This window comes from Alligator sinensis, unplaced genomic scaffold (assembly GCF_000455745.1).
Source record: "Alligator sinensis unplaced genomic scaffold, ASM45574v1 scaffold678_1, whole genome shotgun sequence".
Classification (NCBI taxonomy): Eukaryota; Metazoa; Chordata; order Crocodylia; family Alligatoridae; genus Alligator; species Alligator sinensis.
The window spans coordinates 2,519,865-2,539,836 of NW_005842006.1; the positions used below are offsets into that span (position 1 = coordinate 2,519,865).

Here is a 19,972-nt window from a genome sequence, read left to right on the forward strand (position 1 = left end):
GGTTGGGGGGGCTGGCAGGGGTCCCCCCATGTTCCCCTCCCCCAGCCCCCGCTCTCCTGCCTCTAGTATTTACCAGTTCGGAGTCAGCTGCAGCTCCCTGCTGCAGCCAGTGGGGATTGCCCAAATCATCAAAGCTTTCCAAATTTTTTCCGAAGATTCAGAAAGCTTTGAATTGATTTGGACCTTTAAATTGGTCCCATGATTCAATTCGGATTCAGAGGTTCAGCCACCAAATCGGGCCGAATCTGCTCCAAATTGAATCACCCCCGAAGCTTTGCAAAGCCCTACCTTATTGCCAGTTTGTTTTACTCACCATTTGAAACATACCTTTCTCCATCTTCCAGATCCATATCTCTGTTCTTCTTGAAGATGTAGTAGCAGCATTTATATATGTTAAAAACTATTCGTCCCTGAGAAACAACATGTTGATTTTAAGCTTGGAATAAATGTGTGTGTTAAAATGCAGAAAAGGTTTGGATAGAAACACTGACAGGTTTATAATCACGTGGCATATGATACCATGTTTTCTAGTTCTTCTTACTCGTGCCTTTTTTTCTTTCAGTCAATCCCTTACTCTCCTCTACTTGCACATGTATCTTTGAAGCTCAGCTATTTACTTTGACTCAGTCACTTTCAGCACTAATTTCAAGTCTAGTCAGAATTCCTTCTGAGCCTAATTACCCATCGGGCTCCTTTTGTTCAGGTGCACCAGTTTCTGTAGCCAGTGGTACACAAGGAAGCAATATGGCTGGCATTGCATCCAGCCTTCTTTGCCTCTCTAGCCTAAATGAATAGGCACCCATATACAGCTGGGTCAGTCTTTGGCATGAGTCCACAGCAGGGCTTGATCACATACTTCCAGAGCCTCTGCAAGATAACTGCTGTGTCACTGTGCACCCCCTGTACTAACTAAGGTTTTTTTTTTACCTGGGGAAATAGCCCAGAATAGCTAGTGGGCACTAAATCTCTGTGGGTGCATCTACATGAGACTCTAACCATGCAGTAGTCTAACAACATTGTTCAGTAGCATGCCAGGCAAAAACTGTGAGAATATGCTACTGCGCAGTAGTATCAGGCTACTGCACAGTAAGCATCACTAAAAATCCGTGTGCCAGTGCAATTGTGCGGTACCATGAGTTACTGCACATTAATTTAGTACTTTCATCTACTTAGTAGTTTCATCTACTTTGGAAGCTAAACTGCAAAAAAGACCCCTTGAGGGGATGTCTAAATTGCAATAGATGGGCATATACGTAGGCATATCACAACTAGCTTTAAAATAGCTATCTCAGGTCCTGATAGCAGTGTAACTGCAGAAGCTTGGACAAACTACCCAAGTATTTAACCAGTGTCTTGAGTAGATTTTACACATGGTGAGTGCATTAACATGTATATTTTACTGTGGAGATGACTACTTAGATCTGCAGTAGAGCGTCACAGTCTACACGTGCGCCGGTATTAGGGTGCAGTAAATTAATTAACTCTGTAAGTACTATCCTGCAGAAGAGTGCTTAACTGTACTGAAATGCACATGCAGACAGTGACAGGGGCTGGCTGGGGCATTATGGTGCTAAAGTGCAGTGGCTGCCTACCACCTAGCCCCGCACTTTAGCACCCTCATGCCCCAGCCAGACCCTCTGCCACCCAATGCCGCCACCCAGAACCTGGGGCTGATCCCACGTATCCTCTGTCAGCCTGGGGCTACTCTGCCACAGCTCAAGTTCTGTGATCCCAGGCATATGTGTAGATGCTGCACCCAGGAGCAGCTGACTCCAGTGCAAACTGCGCTGAAGTTTATCATGTCACATTAATTGCACTATTGCTGTGACTATACTAGTAGCAGTATCTGGCCTAAATATTAAAAAAAACCAAAACGATTTCAGGTGTGTCTATGCAACCTGTGATCACACACCTACACCTTTGGGTGGCAGTGCTGGCATACTCTGAGTGTCAGATAAGAATGTCCACATAGGTAGTTAGTGCAGAATGGCTATTTTATTTCAAATTTACACCCTAGCTTATTCTGCAATAACTTCCCTCTCTGGAAAATCTCCTGTTGGTAAGCTGAGGGTTGGAAACCAGTACCTTGGAAACCAGAGGAGCTATTCACAAAAGTGAAATAGCAGGAGGAGAGGAGCTATGCAAGGCTTGTGCCTCACTTGATTTTCATTCCATTCCCTGTTCTGAGGGCTTACATGGAGTGTAAGTAGGGCACGTGCCATGTCCTAGTCCTCTGCACAGGTGGGAATTTTATCCTATACGGAAACAGCTCTGCTTGTTTCCAAGGGACTGAGCCTCAGCTAGTGGAAATGATTATCAAACTATTGACTTTAGTGGAATTATGTTACTTTGTAGCAGCTGGGGATTTTTTTCCCAAATACATATGAACTCCTCACTAGTAGAAGATTTATCACCACCAATTATGTGCATCCTTTTAGAGAAATTGGAAAGCAGGCCTATGCTTACAGAATTTTTATACCTGTCAAACAGTTTCAATTTGGATGTGAATTTTTCTACTTACATAGTAAAATCAGCATAAACTTAATGTGAAAATATTGATAAAAATGCGGCTTATCCCTGTATACTTTATTTCCCTCCATGTACAGAAATAGCTATCTCAGTCTGATACATTTATACTGAAATAACTTTGCCTCTACGAGCAGGATAGAAGTGGTTTTGGTTAGATGTACAATATCCCTGTCTATACAAACAGGATAGACGTACAGTATTGTTAATTTAATACAGTTTCTGAATTGCTGATAGCTGTTTTATTTTGCAGCAAGACTAACCATATTTCCTATATCCAGTGAAGTTAATTTAGTAGGATGGAGTATATAGCCATGATGGTCTGAGGAATATGCAAGAAGGAAGGTTTCTTTGGTCATATCTTTGACTGGACCCACAGTATAGTTAGAAGAAATGCCAGATAAAGCTTGGGGCATAAAATGCCCTTCCTCAGGTCTCCAAATGACATTACCAAACAGATCTTGCTGAAATCAGTGGAAAGACTTGTTTTGATTTGATGCAGTTATGTTTCCAATGGGCCTTACCGGCAATAATCATCATTACTGGACTTTTATCATCACTGCACATAATGCTCCCAGTAGCTTAGGAAAGATGCTGAAACACTTATGACAAGCATAAAAGCCAGAATTGCATTACAAGATGAAGAATGTTGAATAGTTGGTCAGATGTTTACTGATTTTTTTGCAGAAAGCAGCTTCCCATATTAGCGAAAGGAAAAACAGCACAATAAAAAGAATCTGGTAGAGTTCATAGGGTTAGATTCCTAGCCCTTGTGAAGATGAGGATTTGTGAACATATCAGAGTCAGGCAGCTGTGATGGTCCAGCTGTTTGATATGGTTTTTACTTCAAAGGGTTCTGTTTCTCTGATCAGCTGTGCAGGACTGCTCCAGCTAGATGAAAAATCAGTGTTCTTTGAAGTTAAGAGTTGAATTGTAACATGTCATGTACCAACTTTGGATGAGGCATCTCCATGGACAGTTATTTGAATCTCTCAACTGATTTCACACATCAGAAAACACTCAGGACATCATTTCATTGACTGTAAACTACATGGGTTTTTCACTATTATAGACCTCAAAGAAGAATCAGATCAATACTATCACCAGCCGGGAGATGTGTGGCCTGATTTGGAGACATTTAAGAAGATACCTTTTGACTACACCATTCACGATCCAAAATATGAAGATGCAAGTCTGATTTGTACAAAGCTGCAGAACTTAAGCAGCGAAGGTCAGAATTTAAAATGCATTTATTTATTTACTTACTTTCACCACGGTCCTATTGAAGCAAATGGCAAAACTTCCATTGACTTCAAAGGGATCAGGTGTGGAAGAGAAGTAATTTTTCTTTGGTAAGGCCCTGATCCTACAAACATTTGTTTAGCCAAGTAACTTTGCTCATTTGTACTGTTATGTTTCAATGAGATCATTCATATGGGTAAACTTATTTATGTGTTTGAGTGCTTTGGGGTGCTTTGGGGATTGGATTCATAGTCACCATGGTCCCATGTAGTCCATTTGATGCCTCTTTTCTGGGCTGTGAGAAAAGAAGTCTCAGTTTAGACCCAAACAGTTGAGTGTCCACAATGCAAAACAGACACTGTATCCCTTAACTCCATCTCAGTCAATCCTTAGTCCCCCTGGAGAGTAAATGACAGGGGTAATAGTTTTTGCAATGGAAGTTTTTGCAATGTAGATATCTGCCAACAAAGGACTACACTAAACCTGCCAACCCCATTTCTCATTGGTTCTCTGGCATCAGTCACAGGGTAACAGTGACCTGCCAAACCTGAGCTAGATTTACATCTGTGGGTTCAAAGTGAAAAGCTTCCTCTCATCAGTTATTAAATTAAATTGGGCTGCTCTCTTGCCCAAATACGTGAGTAACTGTGGATGTTGTGCATGTATTAGTGGACAACCCCCCCCCGCTTTAGCATCTGTGTGATACTATTTTCCCCATTTTACAGTTCTGGAACTGAGGCACGGAGGGCCAGATTTACAAAGGGATTAGGGTGCTAAAGAGGCAGAGAGGCATCCAGTGGGATTTACAAAAGTGCCTAAGCAAGTTGGGTGCATAATGCACTTAACTCTGGGAGTTAAGCCCCTAATGGGCTGGAGTACTTCTGTAAATCCCTCAGGGCCTCTGTCTTAATCTTTACATATGAAGACATTTATAAATCTGGCTCAGAGAGAGACCAGCTTACTCCAAAGTGGCCTCTGTTTTTGGTACCTTTTTTTGAGGGGCACATTCTGAGGCTCTTCCAGACTTTTCCGGTGGAGCCGTGGATGCTTTAGCATTTGTGGAAATCAGGCACAATCTGGGCTTTTTAAAAACAGGAGCACCTAAAGTGACTTGCCCAGTGTCATAAGGAAATCTGTGACAGAGCCAGTCACAGTTCACAGCAGAAATCACCACAACATCCTTCTGTGATACATCCACTAGTAATCCTCCCAAGCCATCCTATCCTTAGAATGGTATTTTGTATTCTGAAAAACTGCCACATAATAAGAAATAAATGAACAATATTCTCTGTATGCCAGTTTTGGCAAGAAGAATGTGCGGGAGGGGAGCATTTTAGACTGTCTGGCTTTCTGAAGGCAGAAAAGGTGTCTTCTCAGCATATTCCTTTCTGTTTATTCAAGTACAAGTTCAGGACAACGCAACATCATCACTATCTTCACTACCACCATCACCATCATCATCACCATTCTTTTGCTTTACTCACCTGTGCTTGAAATCAGCCCCAAACTATAATGACAATGTGCTAACTTATTTCTTACTTATTATTACTTTTACTTATTTCCCTCTTAGTGCACACAGGAATTCATCAACCATCCTAAGTTCAGGCTGAATATATATTTTGTTTTGTTTCCACTTATATACACAGTGTCTTTGGAGAATTTGATGTTAACACAATTCTTTATTCACCACAGGAAATATTTTGTATGTCCTGGAACACAAAATGTTTACAGTCCATTTTTTCCTTGCAGACGGATCAATGAGCAGAAAACTGGAGGACACGTATATGCATCGTCAAACAACACGAATGAGATTATCTAAGTACGCTGCCTACAACACATACCACCACTGTGAACAGTGCCATCAATATATGGGCTTCAATCCTAGGTATCAGGTAAGCCAGGCCTAAATTTTCTTAGTATCAGAAATCCAAGCAAATCTGTAAATAAAGCTTTTCTTATAGGTATATTACCTGTACTGGTAATATTTGTCCACAAATTGCATATTTGTCCTTTAAGCATTTCCATAGAGAAGCAGTGTATACATTTGGACCCTTGTATTGTAATTGGACTGTATTGCATCTGCACTGAATCCCAGTAAAATCAGTGGGGACATGAACAGGTGCCGGAGTCCGACTGCATGGATCAGATTGCAGCTTTTGGCCTGGTGTCTAGCTATCATGAAGATCAGAAAATTTGCCTAATTATTGGTTTGGGTAGCAGTGTTCTAGCTTGTTGACCAGTGGAAAGCAGGAAAGGAAAAATTAGCGATGTAGACTAAGGCTATTGAATACCAAGTGACATCCATGAAAGGAAAGGGTGGCCCTCAAGTCTTGCTACCATCAGAAGGACAAAGAATGAATCAACTGTGTCAAGCCAGGGGATCAGGATAACTTCTTTCGTGCAGTCAAATGATTCTCCCTAACACCAAAAGGTGTTGCCATGAGGTACCTGTTGCCATGGGGTACAGCGTACCTCAGCACATGTGATTCCTGCCTGGTTTGGTGCTACGTTAGGATTCTCTTTGGTAACAAAATTAGACTTTGGCTATTACTAGTAACACTGACTGTTTGCTTATTAACATCGTTCTTTTTTCCTTTTGCAGCTTTATGAGTCCACTCTACATGCCTTTGCCTTTTCCTATTCCATGCTTGGAGAGGAGATCCAGCTGCATTTCATCATCCCCAAGTCAAAAGAGCACCATTTTGTCTTTAGTCAGCCAGGAAGACAGCTAGAAAGCATGAGGTTGCCGCTTGTCACAGATAAGGTAGGCACATAATTAAATTTTCAGTCACATATGGTCAGAGCAGAGGCAAAGCAAGATATTTCACTGCTGAGGGCAGAGGTTGGGAGAGGGGTATTTATTCTGACTGCTTGAGAGCATGTGTGTGGGGAGGAGGAGAGGTTAGGGGAGAGGAAAGCTCCTTATAGCTGGGCTGTAGTGGTCATGGAAAAGGTGCATGTAGGGGGGACGGGCCGTACCAAAACCCCCTTTAAATAAGTGTCTGTGGTTGTTGCCACCCTTGCCCACCCTAGTTATATTACAGGGTCAGAGGATGAGTTGATCTTACTGTTTTGTAGGTCAGATTATCCTTTCCCTCCATGTCTGATCCTGCTGTTGAGAAGTGGTGAGGGTGGCTTGGCAATGAGCTGCTTCCTCCCTTTCCAGCACCCTGTCTACACAGGAAGCCATGAGGCAGAACTCTTCTTGGGATGCAGAGCCTTGACCAGTTGTTTTTATATAATCAAGGCTAGTCCTGAGCATACTTTGCCAGCTGGGGCACAAACTTTCTTGGTTCTAGGTTAAGATACGGAAAGATGGGAGTGGTCTCAGCATTGAGCATCAAGCATACGTGTTTATGTGGAGTATGTGGCTACCCAAAATGAAGCAATTTATTACTGGTCAGAAGATGGGCTGCTTGCCTGTCCTTTTCTGCACAAGTGCTCACCCCAGTTCACATAAAGAGGGGCTATGAGATAATCTCTATGGTGACTTAAAGGCTATGCTAACCATCTCTTAGTATGTTTAGAGAAAACAGCTGCTGAGGTCATCAGTCTGAGTATGCTAGCCAAGCTCTAATTTTGGCTTTACAATAACCCTTAAATCTATGAACAGTTTCTGACCAGGACACTCTCTTTAGGCTACTGGAGCAATCTTTGCTTCAGGTCTAGTATATGGGAGAGTGTTTTGTTTTTGGTTTTTTGTAGATATCTTTGGCCAGGTACAGACATTATACTTTTTCTGGTATAAGTGTTTGGAAACCGATCTATACTTGTAATAGAACAGAAATTTGGCACATAAAACTTATTGATACTTATAATAGAACCAAAGTTCAATACACATAGGGTGCATCTGCACATTCAATTTATTCAAAGCAATAAACTCAGCATGTAGTGCACCAGAGTTTATTGCTTCTGGGCACTGCATTTGAATGTGTGCCTGGGCCCACAGCATGTTGAGCTGGGTCAGAGCAGCCCTGGCTGACAGAGGGTCTGTGGGGGGTCAGTCTGTCAGCTCAGGGCTGCTGCAACCCAGCTCATCATGCTGTAGAGTGGCTGGCTGGGACATGAGGGTGCTTCAGTGTAGGGCTAGCTGGTAGGCACCCACTGAAGCACCCTCGTGGCCCAGCCAGCCCTGTCAGTGTCTATATGTGCATTGCTGTGCACTAAAAAACTCGGCTGCAGGATAGTGCTAGAATTTAGAAGTACTAACCTACGGCAGAGTTTATTAGTTTACTGAACCCTAAATAGGGTGAATGTGTAGACACTGAGAGGTTTACTGTGGAGCTAATTGGGCAGCTCTGCAGTAAATGTCTCATAGTCTCGGGACAGACATTCAAAAAGCCTGAGCCTGGATTGATTCAATCTTTGCAGGTTAATTTAACTTGTCTAGGTTGAACTGATTCGCAACTGTACAGACATTTCCTCTGGACTGAAGAAATGCAGGCACATGCCTGCAGTGGCTCAGGGTAGAAGCCGGGGCCCCAGCAGAATGCTCTGATTAGGAAGGTGTGTAAACCCCCACCCTGCCTACACCATCCCAGGCTTTTCCCTGCTCACTGCTCAAGGGGCGGGAGTGTTGCCACCCCCCCAGCTAGCACTCTGAGGCAAAGGCAAGGGAGGCAGTTGTGCAGTGCATGCATCTGTTGATGATACTGAGCTTTTCAATCTCCCTCTCCTTGCTTCTTCATTCTGTCTGCCAACCTGACAGGTGAGGGAGCCAGAAGGGGGCTGATAACACAGCATTTATCAGCCCATAAACAAAACAAAAGCCTCTCTCATTACTTCAAGCTTTTCCTAAACAACTTTGTCCAAGGAAGGAACAGTGGGACATTACCAGCTGACCTGTTGATTAGCTCCAAAAGGCCCTAAGCAAACAGTGTTCTGTCTGCCTGTCCCAGTGAAATTGGAGACGCACACAAATGCGGACACCTCTCAGCATTAGCTAGCATACCACGTGCCTAGGGTCCATGGGGCTGGGTTCTGTGCTCTGGGAGATGGAAGGGAGGGAGGGGGACATCCCTGCTTGAGAAACAAGTGGCTGGGGTGGGGGGCAGGGGGAAGCCAGGCATACCCTGCTGTGCTTGCAGTCTCTGCTGGAGCTCTGGCTAGGAAGCAGAGGGGTGGGATCAGCCTTGTTCTCTGGAGCAGACAGCCTAGCCCAGGGCTGCAAAGCATCTGGGATACTGAGGGACTCTGGTTTAACTTAAATTAGGAAGCGGTCTGGGACAGACATTGCATAAACCAGTTTGATGCAAGTCAGTTAAGTCTGATTCAGCCAGTTTTATCTTAAACCAGGGGTTGTCAACCAGGAGTATGTTTACACCTAGGGGTACTCGGAAGGCCCCAGGGGGTGGCCTGTGGCACAGAGGGGGTGGCACAGAGGGGGTGACCTGTGGCACAGAGGGGGTGGCCTGTGGCACGTGACAGTGGCACAGAGAAGCAGGGACACTTCTGGTTTCGCTGCGGGGGAACCCCCCCCTGCTTGTTGATTAGCTGCCAGGAGGGGACCTCCCCCATTCATCCGTCAATTGGCCACTAAGGGACCCACCCCCCCACCCCACTTGTCGACTGGTCAGGGGACTCCCTGCTTCTCGACTGGCTGCTGGGGGTACGCCGACTAAAAAAGTTTGAAAACCGCTCTCTTAAACTATTTTGAGACATTTTGAAACTGGTTTCTTTATACTGAACTTATGTTCTGTTACAGGTGTAAACCAGTTTCTGATCGCTTAAACCAGTTTATGTGCAATGTCTGCCCCTAGCCATGTAGACGTGCCCATAGACTGGTTTAGAAATTGTGGAACCTGGTCTAAGATTCCAACCCCTCCCACCAAAAGGTGAATGTGTGTTCTGTTCTCTACCAATCTAATCTATGCTATACTGCTTAAAGAAAACCGTGTAACTTAGATCAATTCTGCCTTGGGGTTTTTTAATGTCTGCACCTAGCCTTAGCCTGCAACTAAAATTGAAGTGACACAACATCTTTTACTTGAGATTTTGTTTTCTGCATACAGAAGAATTCCAATTCAGCTTGTGTTAACAGAAGCACCATCAGTTTTGTAGTGGCTGCAGTATTGTAACTATATGTCCAGTCTTCGTGAATCCAACTTCTTTCATTATCCTGCTGTGAGGCTTTAGAAAAATTACTTTATCTTGCTTTGCCTCCTCATCTATAAAAAAATATGTGACATTCCTACTGCATCACTACAAGGCTTAACATACATATACAAAGTGCTATGAGGTACAGTCATCAAAAAGTCTTTTTCTCTTCATCTTCATCTTAGCATAGTTTCTACTCTATTCTTTTTTTCTTCACTTTTTTTTGTTCCTTGTTCCTCCTTCTACCCAGGGCAGATCTAATAAAAACAGTGATGCCTACAGGTTAGAAGCTGCAGCATCTAACAGAATCATAGAATCATAGACCAGAAGGGACCTGTAAGATTATCAAGTCTGGTCCTGTGCCATAGGCCAGAGGTTAATAAGCTCAAACTAGCTCAATGAGGTGCTTGTCTAGCCTCCTCTTGAACACCTCCAAGGATGGCAACTGCACCACCTCTGCTGGGAGTGTGTTCCAGGTTGTAGTTACCCTTACAGAGAAGAAGTTCTTCCTTATGTCTAGCCTAAATTTTCCCTCTGTTAGTTTGTGTGCATTGGTCCTCGCCCTCCCATGGGGTACCTTCCTGAAGAGTTGCTCCCCAAACTCTTGGTGCTCCCCAGACATATTTGTAGGTGGTTATCAATATGTAGTCACCTGACCTCCAGTGGAAGCCAAAAACCCAGTTTGGTCCTTAGGCCTTCTGCACATAGCATATGGAAGGGGGAGATATGATTGAGGGGCCAACTGAACTCCTACTTATTGGATCAGTGTGCTAATCACTAGGTTATTGTATAAAAGATGGATGCTACCAAAATCATCTCCTCTTCCTTTGGCCTAGTTTTAAAAATAAAGTGGCCACAACTGCATTTTGGGAGATATGTGATGTTATCAGTGGGCATGTCTACGCGTCCAATTAATGCACATGAATAAACTCCAGAGTTTATTGCCCTGGAGTTTTATACTCCCATAGACACTGTTTGAATGTATTCCTGGGAGCAAAAACTCCAGAGCAATTAGCACATGGAGCCCAGTGGGAGCAGCCTGGGCTTGCAGGGGCTGCAGTGTGTCAGCCTGCCGGCCCAGAACTGCTCCAACAGGACTCCATGTACTGTAGAGTGGTTGGCTGGGCTATGAGGGTGCTTCAGCATGGGAGCTACCTACGGGCTAGCCCTGCACTGAAGCACCCTCAAGACCCAGCCAGCCTGTCACTGTCTACACATGTGGTATAAGCACAGTAATTTACTACACTGTCTGGTAGCATTTGTCTGACGGGACTTTCCAACGGTGCAGTAAATTAATCTACAATGGGCTAATTGCCATGCACATGTAGATGGTGATGCTTTACTGTGTAGTAAATTAGTCTACTGTGCAGTAAAGCGCACATGTAGATGTACCTAGTGTGTGTTAAGTGTGCTATGAGAATACCTCCCAGGTTGAGCCATTCAGATGGCTCCAACCTGAGCAAGGGGATTACAGTAAATCCTGCCTAGATGCCAAAGTCCTTTACAGTTCTAAGTGAAAGGGTGATATCTTCCAGGCAGGAGAAGGTTTAGAAATCTCATCTGGGGTCATGCCTATCTCACCTTCCCTTTCACCAGTCTATCAAGTGATCAGGATCCTCACAGAAGTGTAGAGATAGAAGGGACTTTTACTCCAACCCCCAAAACCAAGCCCCTTGCTATAAGCAGAATCTGAACCTTCATAGGAACTCCCCATTTGTGGTTAAGGCATGGCACTTATACCAGATGAGGACCCAGCTCTCTTCATTTAAATATAATTCAGCGTAATGCAGATGCCCACATTTTTTTTCTTCACAGAGTGAAGATTACATAAAAAGCCCCACGTTTACTCCCACTACTGGGCGTCATGAACATGGACTTTTCAATCTCTACCATGCAATGGATGGTGCCAGTCATCTGCATGTTCTAGTTGTCAAGGAGTATGAGATGGCCATATATAAAAAATACTGGCCAAACCATATCATGCTAGTTCTGCCAAGCATTTTCAACAGTGCTGGTGTAGGTAGGTATATCGGAAAAGATAAAGCAGGTATGTACGTGCACACATATGCATATACCATTTTTTACAGTGATTCAGGTTGTTGCTATGTGACTACCAGGCAGCAAAATATTCCACACTACTGTTTTACACTTCACAAACTTTCTTTTCTTTATTGTGAAGGTAGTTCACTATTCTGTGCCCCAAATGACCACAAAGTCCATTAACACCCATACAGTCATTTCTATTTAACCCAATAATGTTAGCATTAGTGAACTAGACTTGTGCATTCATGGGCAGTTTCTTCCAGGTGTAGTATGCAGCAGAGTGAATTTTTGGCTCCAGGCCATTAGCTAGTGGGGGGTCTTGCAGCAGCTGAAGGCAATGAAATATCTATCTGGTGGCATCTCAGAAATGAGAAATATAGCTCTATATGTGTATAGTACTGGCTGGGGATGGAGGAAGGTGAGGGTGCCCAGACAATGCTGCTCTAGTTCAGTTATACCTCACTGGCAGCTTCTGCTAGTAGTGAATATTCTAGTGGTGAATATTCACTAGCATTATTTTCAGAATATGAAGATATATAGAATGTCCTGTTTCACTCAACAGGATCCACTGTCGTGTGAAAGTGGATGATGGAGGGAGGTAGTTGTGGAGTTAAATCTATCCTTCAATATTTCAAGGTTTAGCCATTAACTGCTTTATTCTTCACTTCATCAGTCTTTAAAACACACTAAATCTATACCACAAAAGGCAAACTCTTCTAAGTAGCTTCCTAGCTGATATCCTATGCTGCCTAGCAGCATGCCTAGCCCACAACCCAACTGCCTTTGGCAGGCAATGGTAGTATATTTACTTTGGGGATGCTTTAATCGTCACTCTCCACCTACACTCAGGATTGCGTGGATTTCCTTTTGAAAAGGCTTCCAGTTAACAACAATCAACTCCTTATTGATATTCTTTTTTGGTTTCAGGTGCTGCACACTTTCTAATAAAAGAACTGTCTTACCATAATCTGGAACTAGAGCGAAATCGGCAAGAGGAACTGGGGATTAAACCCCAGGACATCTGGCCTTTCATTATCATTTCAGATGATTCCTGTGTTATGTGGAATGCTGTTGAAGTTGATTGTTCAGGAGACAGAAAGAGGTAAAACAGCATAGTTAAGGAGTGTGTATTTTCCAGCCAAACTCTTTATTTTCCTGTTGCGTAATAATGGTGTTAAATTGACATCCCTGAAATAGCATGGCTTTTCTTCTGTGTAAAAGTGGGGAACTGAATTTGCCTGGTAACAAAGAAATGTGTCTGCATGTAGTCCAAAGGTCAGCACTTGTTATTCATCCTTACTTATGTCTAGTCCACCAAAGTTTTAGGTCTACTACAGCCTCAACAATATAGTTTGGCTCTTTAGTTGAAGTTGTAAAGGCTCATGCTTAAGAGTTTTGTGGCACAGTTATTGCTGTGTTGGCTAAAATGTTGGCAGGAGCCTGTACACTTTCAATGAGATTTAGCAAAGGAGTCTAAAGGATTTTTTTCCCCAATCTCTTGTAGTGAGAGGACTGGACTGAAAAGGACATGGACTGAAAGGAATGTTTCCTTGAAGCAAATTCTGCAACATATTGAATCAACTCCTAATGTCACTCACTACGCCTTAATCGGGATGCGGAAATGGTCCAGTAAAACCAACAGTGCTGAGATCAAAGAGCCATTCTCCTGTTGCCATGTACATGACTTCATCATGCTGAACGTGGATCTGACACAGAATGTACAGTATAACCAGAATAGGTGGGTGAGTCAGGACAAGGATCAACTTGTACAACTTTCATCCTATAAGCTTCTTCACAACTTCAACTATATTTCCTAAGAGACTGCTAATGAGATACAGACACATTTTATTGTTTCTGATTAGTTCTATACCTGATCAAATGTGGCTGAAGAATATGGTTCGCTTTCCATCTAAAATAAAAGCTAAACTTGTTATTTAATTAATGACAACACTTTTAATTGGATGAGGCAAAGAAAAACAATATGGCTGGAGGATTCATATTGATTCACTTCATTGTTCCTACTCCAATCAATCTTAAATTCACTGTCAGCTACTGTGCAGTAACTGTTTATTTACTATACCTCACAGACCTTAGATGTGCCATGCACAGGCATTTCTGTGGTTTTACTCCAGGTCTGGAGAATCAACTAATAGCAACAAAAGCACCACATATATTGCAGACATTGATCTAAATAGAACTGGTGAGTGAAGTACTCTGTCACCTCTGGAAAGAGTCTTTCTGGCCCAAATCCTAATTCAAATTTTTCTACGTGCTACTTGCCTATACCACATAACTCCCCAAAACCATTGCCAGAGAAAAACCAGGCAGACCACTTTTCCACCTTCTAACTCAATAGCCTTGTGGTTGGGCCATTGGTCCAGGAAGTGGGAGATCTTGGTGCTAGAGCTTGCTCACTCTGTGGCTCTGGATGGTTGATCCTCCCCCCACTGTTATCTTTCCACTTCATCAGATGACTGTAAAACACAAAATACAAAAGCATTAGTGTGGAGGCTGGGAGCAAGGACCAGAGCACACTCTTTGCTTCCAGGGCACTGCCCCCACCCCTAGCCACAGAAAGGCTTCCTTTGGCTTTCTCTCCTCCTTGTGACCCCTTCTTGGCTCCCCTGTCAGCTGACTTTAACAAGAGGCACTTCGTTAGGTAGTGGAAGAGATACAGAGGCAGGTACTGATATAGCCATGCATGTGGGAATAGCATTTAATTCTGCATAAGTAGCAATAATACTTCTTACATGGCTACACTTAGATGCAAGTAGCACTTAGATGCCTTCAGGCAAAATGGGATTTGGACTTCCGGTTTCCGATTTACTTACAGGGAAGAGAAAACACCTGTGCCCTATGAATATACTGATAGCTTCAGGCTCCATGTTTGTTACTTGGGCCCTTTCAAGAACATTGTGACTATGCCTCCCATTGTATAGGCTTACATTCTTAGGCTCTTGAGTCTGTGATAAAACTGTATTTTTTTCATATGATGCATTAACTTATAAGGTAATTTATAAGTTTTTGAAAGAAATGTCCCCCAGAACTCAGTGGCTCAGTATGAATATAGCACAGCAGTTTCTGTACTCTTTGGTACACAAGGAAGCAAGGTGACTAGTATCATATTCAGTCACCTGTTCAGTCATATTCAGTCCCCAGCCTGAGCAACCAGGCATCCAGTCTCAGCTGGGAGAACTGGGAGTGATCTTTAGCAATTGCTCAGACTTACGCCTATGGAACCACAGTAAGTCACCTTACCTGCACTGTGCCCTCTTGAATGCTAATCAAAGGGAACAGTAATACAATAAAGCGCTGCCAAGCAAGAATATGTACTATTTTGCCTGCAATGTTGAACCACTGGTGGTTATTCATTGTCCCGCGTGTGGCTGTCTAGTGAGGTTTTATCAGCATTGTGTGTCAATCTAAATATGAACTGGTATGGGGGAAACGTTGCATTTAAAATGAAAAGAGGCACAAAGCCAAGCCAGGCAGAGATACACAAGGACATATACAATTATCAGTGACATCAGAGCTATCATTTTCAAATGCCAGATTTGCCATTGATCCCTAAATCTACTTTAACTGTGATCTTAATTTTAACAGTTAGAATATTTTAAAAAACCACTTGCTGCGTGTTTTTTTTTTAACTTTGGAGTTGAGATGAGGAAAAACAAAAGACCAGATTGTGATTCTGGCTGTGAATTGTATACCTGCTGAGTTGGCAGAACCATCATTCTGGTTTACTGTATAATATATACATTCAAAATATTAAAGCAACTTCAAATTTCAGGGTACCTTAGATGCAAACTTAGATGTTTATGTTGAAAAGTCTAGGCCAAACCCAGACCAGAACCAGGGGTTACCAATCAGTTCTGTATATAATGGTGTGGGCCACACTTGGTACAGTGAAGTCTTTAAACTGGGGAGTAGTTTGGTCTCAGTTTGCATAATTCATTCATATTTCTGTGTAGCTGTGTTGAATGAAGTCATGGCTGTTTTTGAATGCTTGGTCCCACTGATGCAGACTGACAGAATTTCTGTAGTGGGACACTGAAAATTTCAGCACATGCTCCTTATTCTAGAGGAGAAATAGAAAATCTCTATTTCTTTCTCACTAATCTAGGGCTTCAACCACTTCTTTTGAAGTCAGTGGGAGTTTTTCTCTTGACCTCATCTGGTGTGGCCTTACACATTTAGCTGAATTACTATAGTATCTCAGTGCCTTTTTCAGCTAATGTGCAATAACAAGATTGCACATTAATTGATATGGTTTCCCCTCTTCCCAGATTCACATGTGATGATGTTGACTTCAACCTGCGTGTCCACAGTGCTGGCCTTCTGATATGTCGGTTCAATCACTTCAGCATCATGAAGAAGCAAATTGCTGTAGGAGGACAGAGGTCCTTCCATATTAAGTCTAAGGTGAGAACTGAGGATTCTGTTTCATTGCTGAAGTGATGTGTTTGTAGATTTTATCAGCCTTGTACCAGAAAAAATGAGGTGTCGTGGTGTACGTCCCATTACCAAAGTCAACACAGATGGGCTACTAGATGTTTTCATAAACATGAAGTTTGTTAGGTTGCACTATTTTCAGGATATAAATGCACATTTATCTTTGTCAGACATTTTCCTGTGAAACTTCTTAGCCCGCATAAAGTCTCTCTTTTCTTGCAAGCAAGAAAGCTTTCACTGTCAACTCATTATGCAGAGTTCTTGTCTTGCTCTATAGTCCTTCCTTACACCATACCATGTTCAGGAGGAACACTGGGTGTAAAGTAGAATCCCCAAATTCCATACATAAGCACAGAAAAAATGCAGTTTTCTAGGGACATTCGGAACTTGGGAACTAGGAGTTTTGGCTGAACATTTTTGGTTCCTGTATGAATTTTGGATTTGTGGGACAGTGAAGCAATTTGTGCAAAGTCAAATTTAGATAATTAGAGCTTGGTTGGTCAGAATTGATCTGTACCAGAAATATTTTTCCTCATAGGTATCTGATACTCCAGTTTCAATCTCACCTGCTCAGTACATTTGTGCTCCTGACAGCAAGCATACCTTCTTGGCAGCACCTGCCCAGCTGCTGCTTGAAAAATACCTCCAGTATCACAGCCATCGCTTCTTCCCTCTCTCACTGAAGAATTATAGCCATCCAGTGCTATCTGTGGACTGTTATCTTAACTTAGGATCACAGGTACTGAACAAAATTATTTTAAAGTAGCTCTGCAGTCTTGGCAGATATTTTAACCCAAGTGTTGCATTAGTTCTCTGATAACAGTCCTGCAGGGTATTTACATGGCCCTTAACCAATAGAATATTGGATCATTATAACTTCAAAGATCAATAAGATACATATAGAAAATTAATAATTGGAAGCTACAAATTAAATAATAAACTCACCTTAGAACCCTGCCATAGTTGCTGTTAGCAATCAAGAGTCCACTTGAGGCTGGGTGGCCCATCTAGCTAGCACAGTAGCTGAGGCATTCCAGCTTCTGTAGCTAGCAACACACAAGGAAAAAGATGTAGATAGCATAAGATCTGGCTGTCTTCACTTCCCAGTCTGGATGACCAGGTACCCACTGATAGCCAGGTTGATTGGGCTGGGGGGGTGGTGGGAGGTGGTACTGTTGGGAGTTTGGGAAGAGCACAGCTCTTGGTGCAGATCCAGAGCATTGCTCAAACTCATGCTTCTGGATCCCTGGAGAGATACATTAACTGCATTTCCATTGTGCACAATAGTAAGCAGTAGTTTTATTCATTTAGTGCGTATGCTGTATTAGAGTTTGACTTCCTAGATACCAAAGCATTTTTTTTCCAAACGTGTTTCTTCCATATGAGATGACCCTTTGTCTAGCTGTATCTATTGCAGTGGTTTTTTCACTATCCAGTTTTCCCCCAGCATACCCCTAGTAGGTAAATAAATGTAGTATTCTTATTTCATCCAGAATGAAACTGAAGCCGAGAAGTGAATGCTAGAAGTACAATCTGTACAAAAGCTAAGCTCGGAAGTTGGGAGTTGCAGGGTGTTAGTCTTGTGCTCAGACCAGAGCTTTTCTCCAAAAGGCAGACATGCATTTAGTCTCAAATTCAGACCAGGTCTGACAGGGATACAGAGGGTTTGTCTGCTGGGTTGTTTTATTTTTTTGTTGTTTTTTTGTCCTCCCACCCAACTGGAAAACCACATGTAAATCAAAGTTGGTCGATCTGCCAACCTAACCTCATCACTGAAAGAGCCATGTAGTGGGTTTTACAACTTACTCTGCCCCCAGATTGTTTTGAGCCATATCCTTTATGGTCTTTTCTGGCTGAGGTCTGACAGGCCCAGGTGTTCCCAAAATTTAGAAAAACACTGTATGAAGAGGGAGCATTCTGTTATGTCTTTCCATCAGTTTCTATAGTATGTCTCTTTAGCTGTAAGACATCCAGCACATTGCAGGAGTTCAATACAGTTCTGGGCTAGTTGCCAGAGCTGGAACAGGATTAGTGAATTGGCCCATTGGAAGATTTCTGTATTTTGAGAGCTACAAACATTTCAAATCTTTAATGAACCTTCAAGATTTCTAAGGAGCTCAAGCAGTTAGAGTAATCAACGAGACTGCTTTTAGGGGGAGGGACTGTTACAGTGGCTTGCAAATTAAACCATATCCAGGCACAGTAATAATAACAATCATTATCCTCATCACCACCTTAACCATCACCTATGTAGCATTCTTAATCAGTAGAAGGATTTTTGTTTAGAGCAGTGCTTCAACATAGTTGATCATAAAGGCCATTTTTTTAATTAGGAAGCATTTCTAAATACAAAGCAGGTAAAGATGTTCACACCTTGTTGTAAAGCAGTAGTCGGTAACCTTGTAGTTTGAAGAAAATTAATTTCTGGTTCTTTTCCCCTCCAATTAGATTGCAGTTTGCTACGTGAGCTCCCGACCTCACTCTCTGAACATCAGTTCCTCTGGGTTGATATTCAGTGGCCTCCTGCTCTACCTCTGTGACTCCTTTGTTGTAGCTAGCTTTCTGAAAAAGTTTCATTTCCTGAAAGGTGAGCTGCAGAACAATGCCTACAGATTACGACATCGGTTTGGTGTGGGTTGACCACTCTACCACAGGGTAGAAACTAAAGCAGGTTTGCCTTTGTACATAACGTCTATGCTCCCATTTTGGGATCACAGTGACCCTTCACTATAGTAAATTAGCATCAAATACTGCAATCAATCCTAGTTTTCAGAACAAGGGAGGCACTTCATCTATGCTGTTTTGTCACCTCTTGTATGTACATAATTATTTAGTGTGCATATACAGATTGGGTACTTCAGTTTATGCCTTAAGCATTTGCCACTGAATGCCTGCAGTTGTGTCCTTCCGGTTTTCAAAATATGACCCATGTTCTCTATTCCTTGGAATAAAAGATAGGTGACTTGATGCTAATAATAATAATATTAATAATCAGTTTAGTCTCTAAGCTGCTAGAGTGTCAGCACTGCAGACCAGTATCCTCTACCTTCACAGCAAATAGTTGTATTACAAAGCTCTTTCATCCTGCCTGTCTTCAGGTGAGGACACATAATATATTTCCATTTGTGTAATCTGCTTGGACACTGGTGTAGGCTTGGAACATAATGTGCAGCCCTACGCTAGTGTAAATTGCTTCACGCTTAGGGAGAATTGCTCCTTTGAAAGCTAGGAGTAATTGCACCATCATATAGATATAGTGTGTCTGCAGCTCTACTTAGTTTCATCCCCTGGGAGCAGCTCACTGAATGCTAAAGGGCTGATACTGCCTCCCCTGACATCTCGGGTGCCTGTACATGTGCAGGATGCCTGCTCCAATGTGTTCTAATAAGAACGCTTTGGAGCTGACTCAATTAACCTAATTAGACCACTCCAGCAGCCTCACCATCACATGTATTCAGCATCGCCAACAGTTCAAAATGGTGGCACGGGTGCTTTAACTAAAGCTTGTCGAATAAGCTTTAGTTAAAGCATCTCTTCTGCCATTTTGAAGCGTGGGAAGCTGAATACATGAGAGACTGCAGGCATTTTAATTAGAATGTCTAATTATAATCCC

General features: G+C 42.6%; 1 protein-coding gene across 1 annotated transcript in view; it reads left to right on the top strand.

The window, feature by feature from the left end:
* GREB1 (growth regulating estrogen receptor binding 1) overlaps positions 1 to 19,972 on the top strand; it is a 159,402-nt gene that overhangs the window by 137,058 nt on the left and 2,372 nt on the right. The window contains exons 24-32 of the mRNA XM_025201830.1: positions 3,599 to 3,757; positions 5,518 to 5,660; positions 6,371 to 6,532; positions 11,680 to 11,884; positions 12,835 to 13,009; positions 13,412 to 13,645; positions 16,194 to 16,329; positions 16,898 to 17,098; positions 18,808 to 18,946. Of these exons, the coding sequence (XP_025057615.1) occupies positions 3,599 to 3,757; positions 5,518 to 5,660; positions 6,371 to 6,532; positions 11,680 to 11,884; positions 12,835 to 13,009; positions 13,412 to 13,645; positions 16,194 to 16,329; positions 16,898 to 17,098; positions 18,808 to 18,946 (1,554 nt within the window). The remainder of the gene's footprint in view (positions 1 to 3,598; positions 3,758 to 5,517; positions 5,661 to 6,370; positions 6,533 to 11,679; positions 11,885 to 12,834; positions 13,010 to 13,411; positions 13,646 to 16,193; positions 16,330 to 16,897; positions 17,099 to 18,807; positions 18,947 to 19,972) is intronic.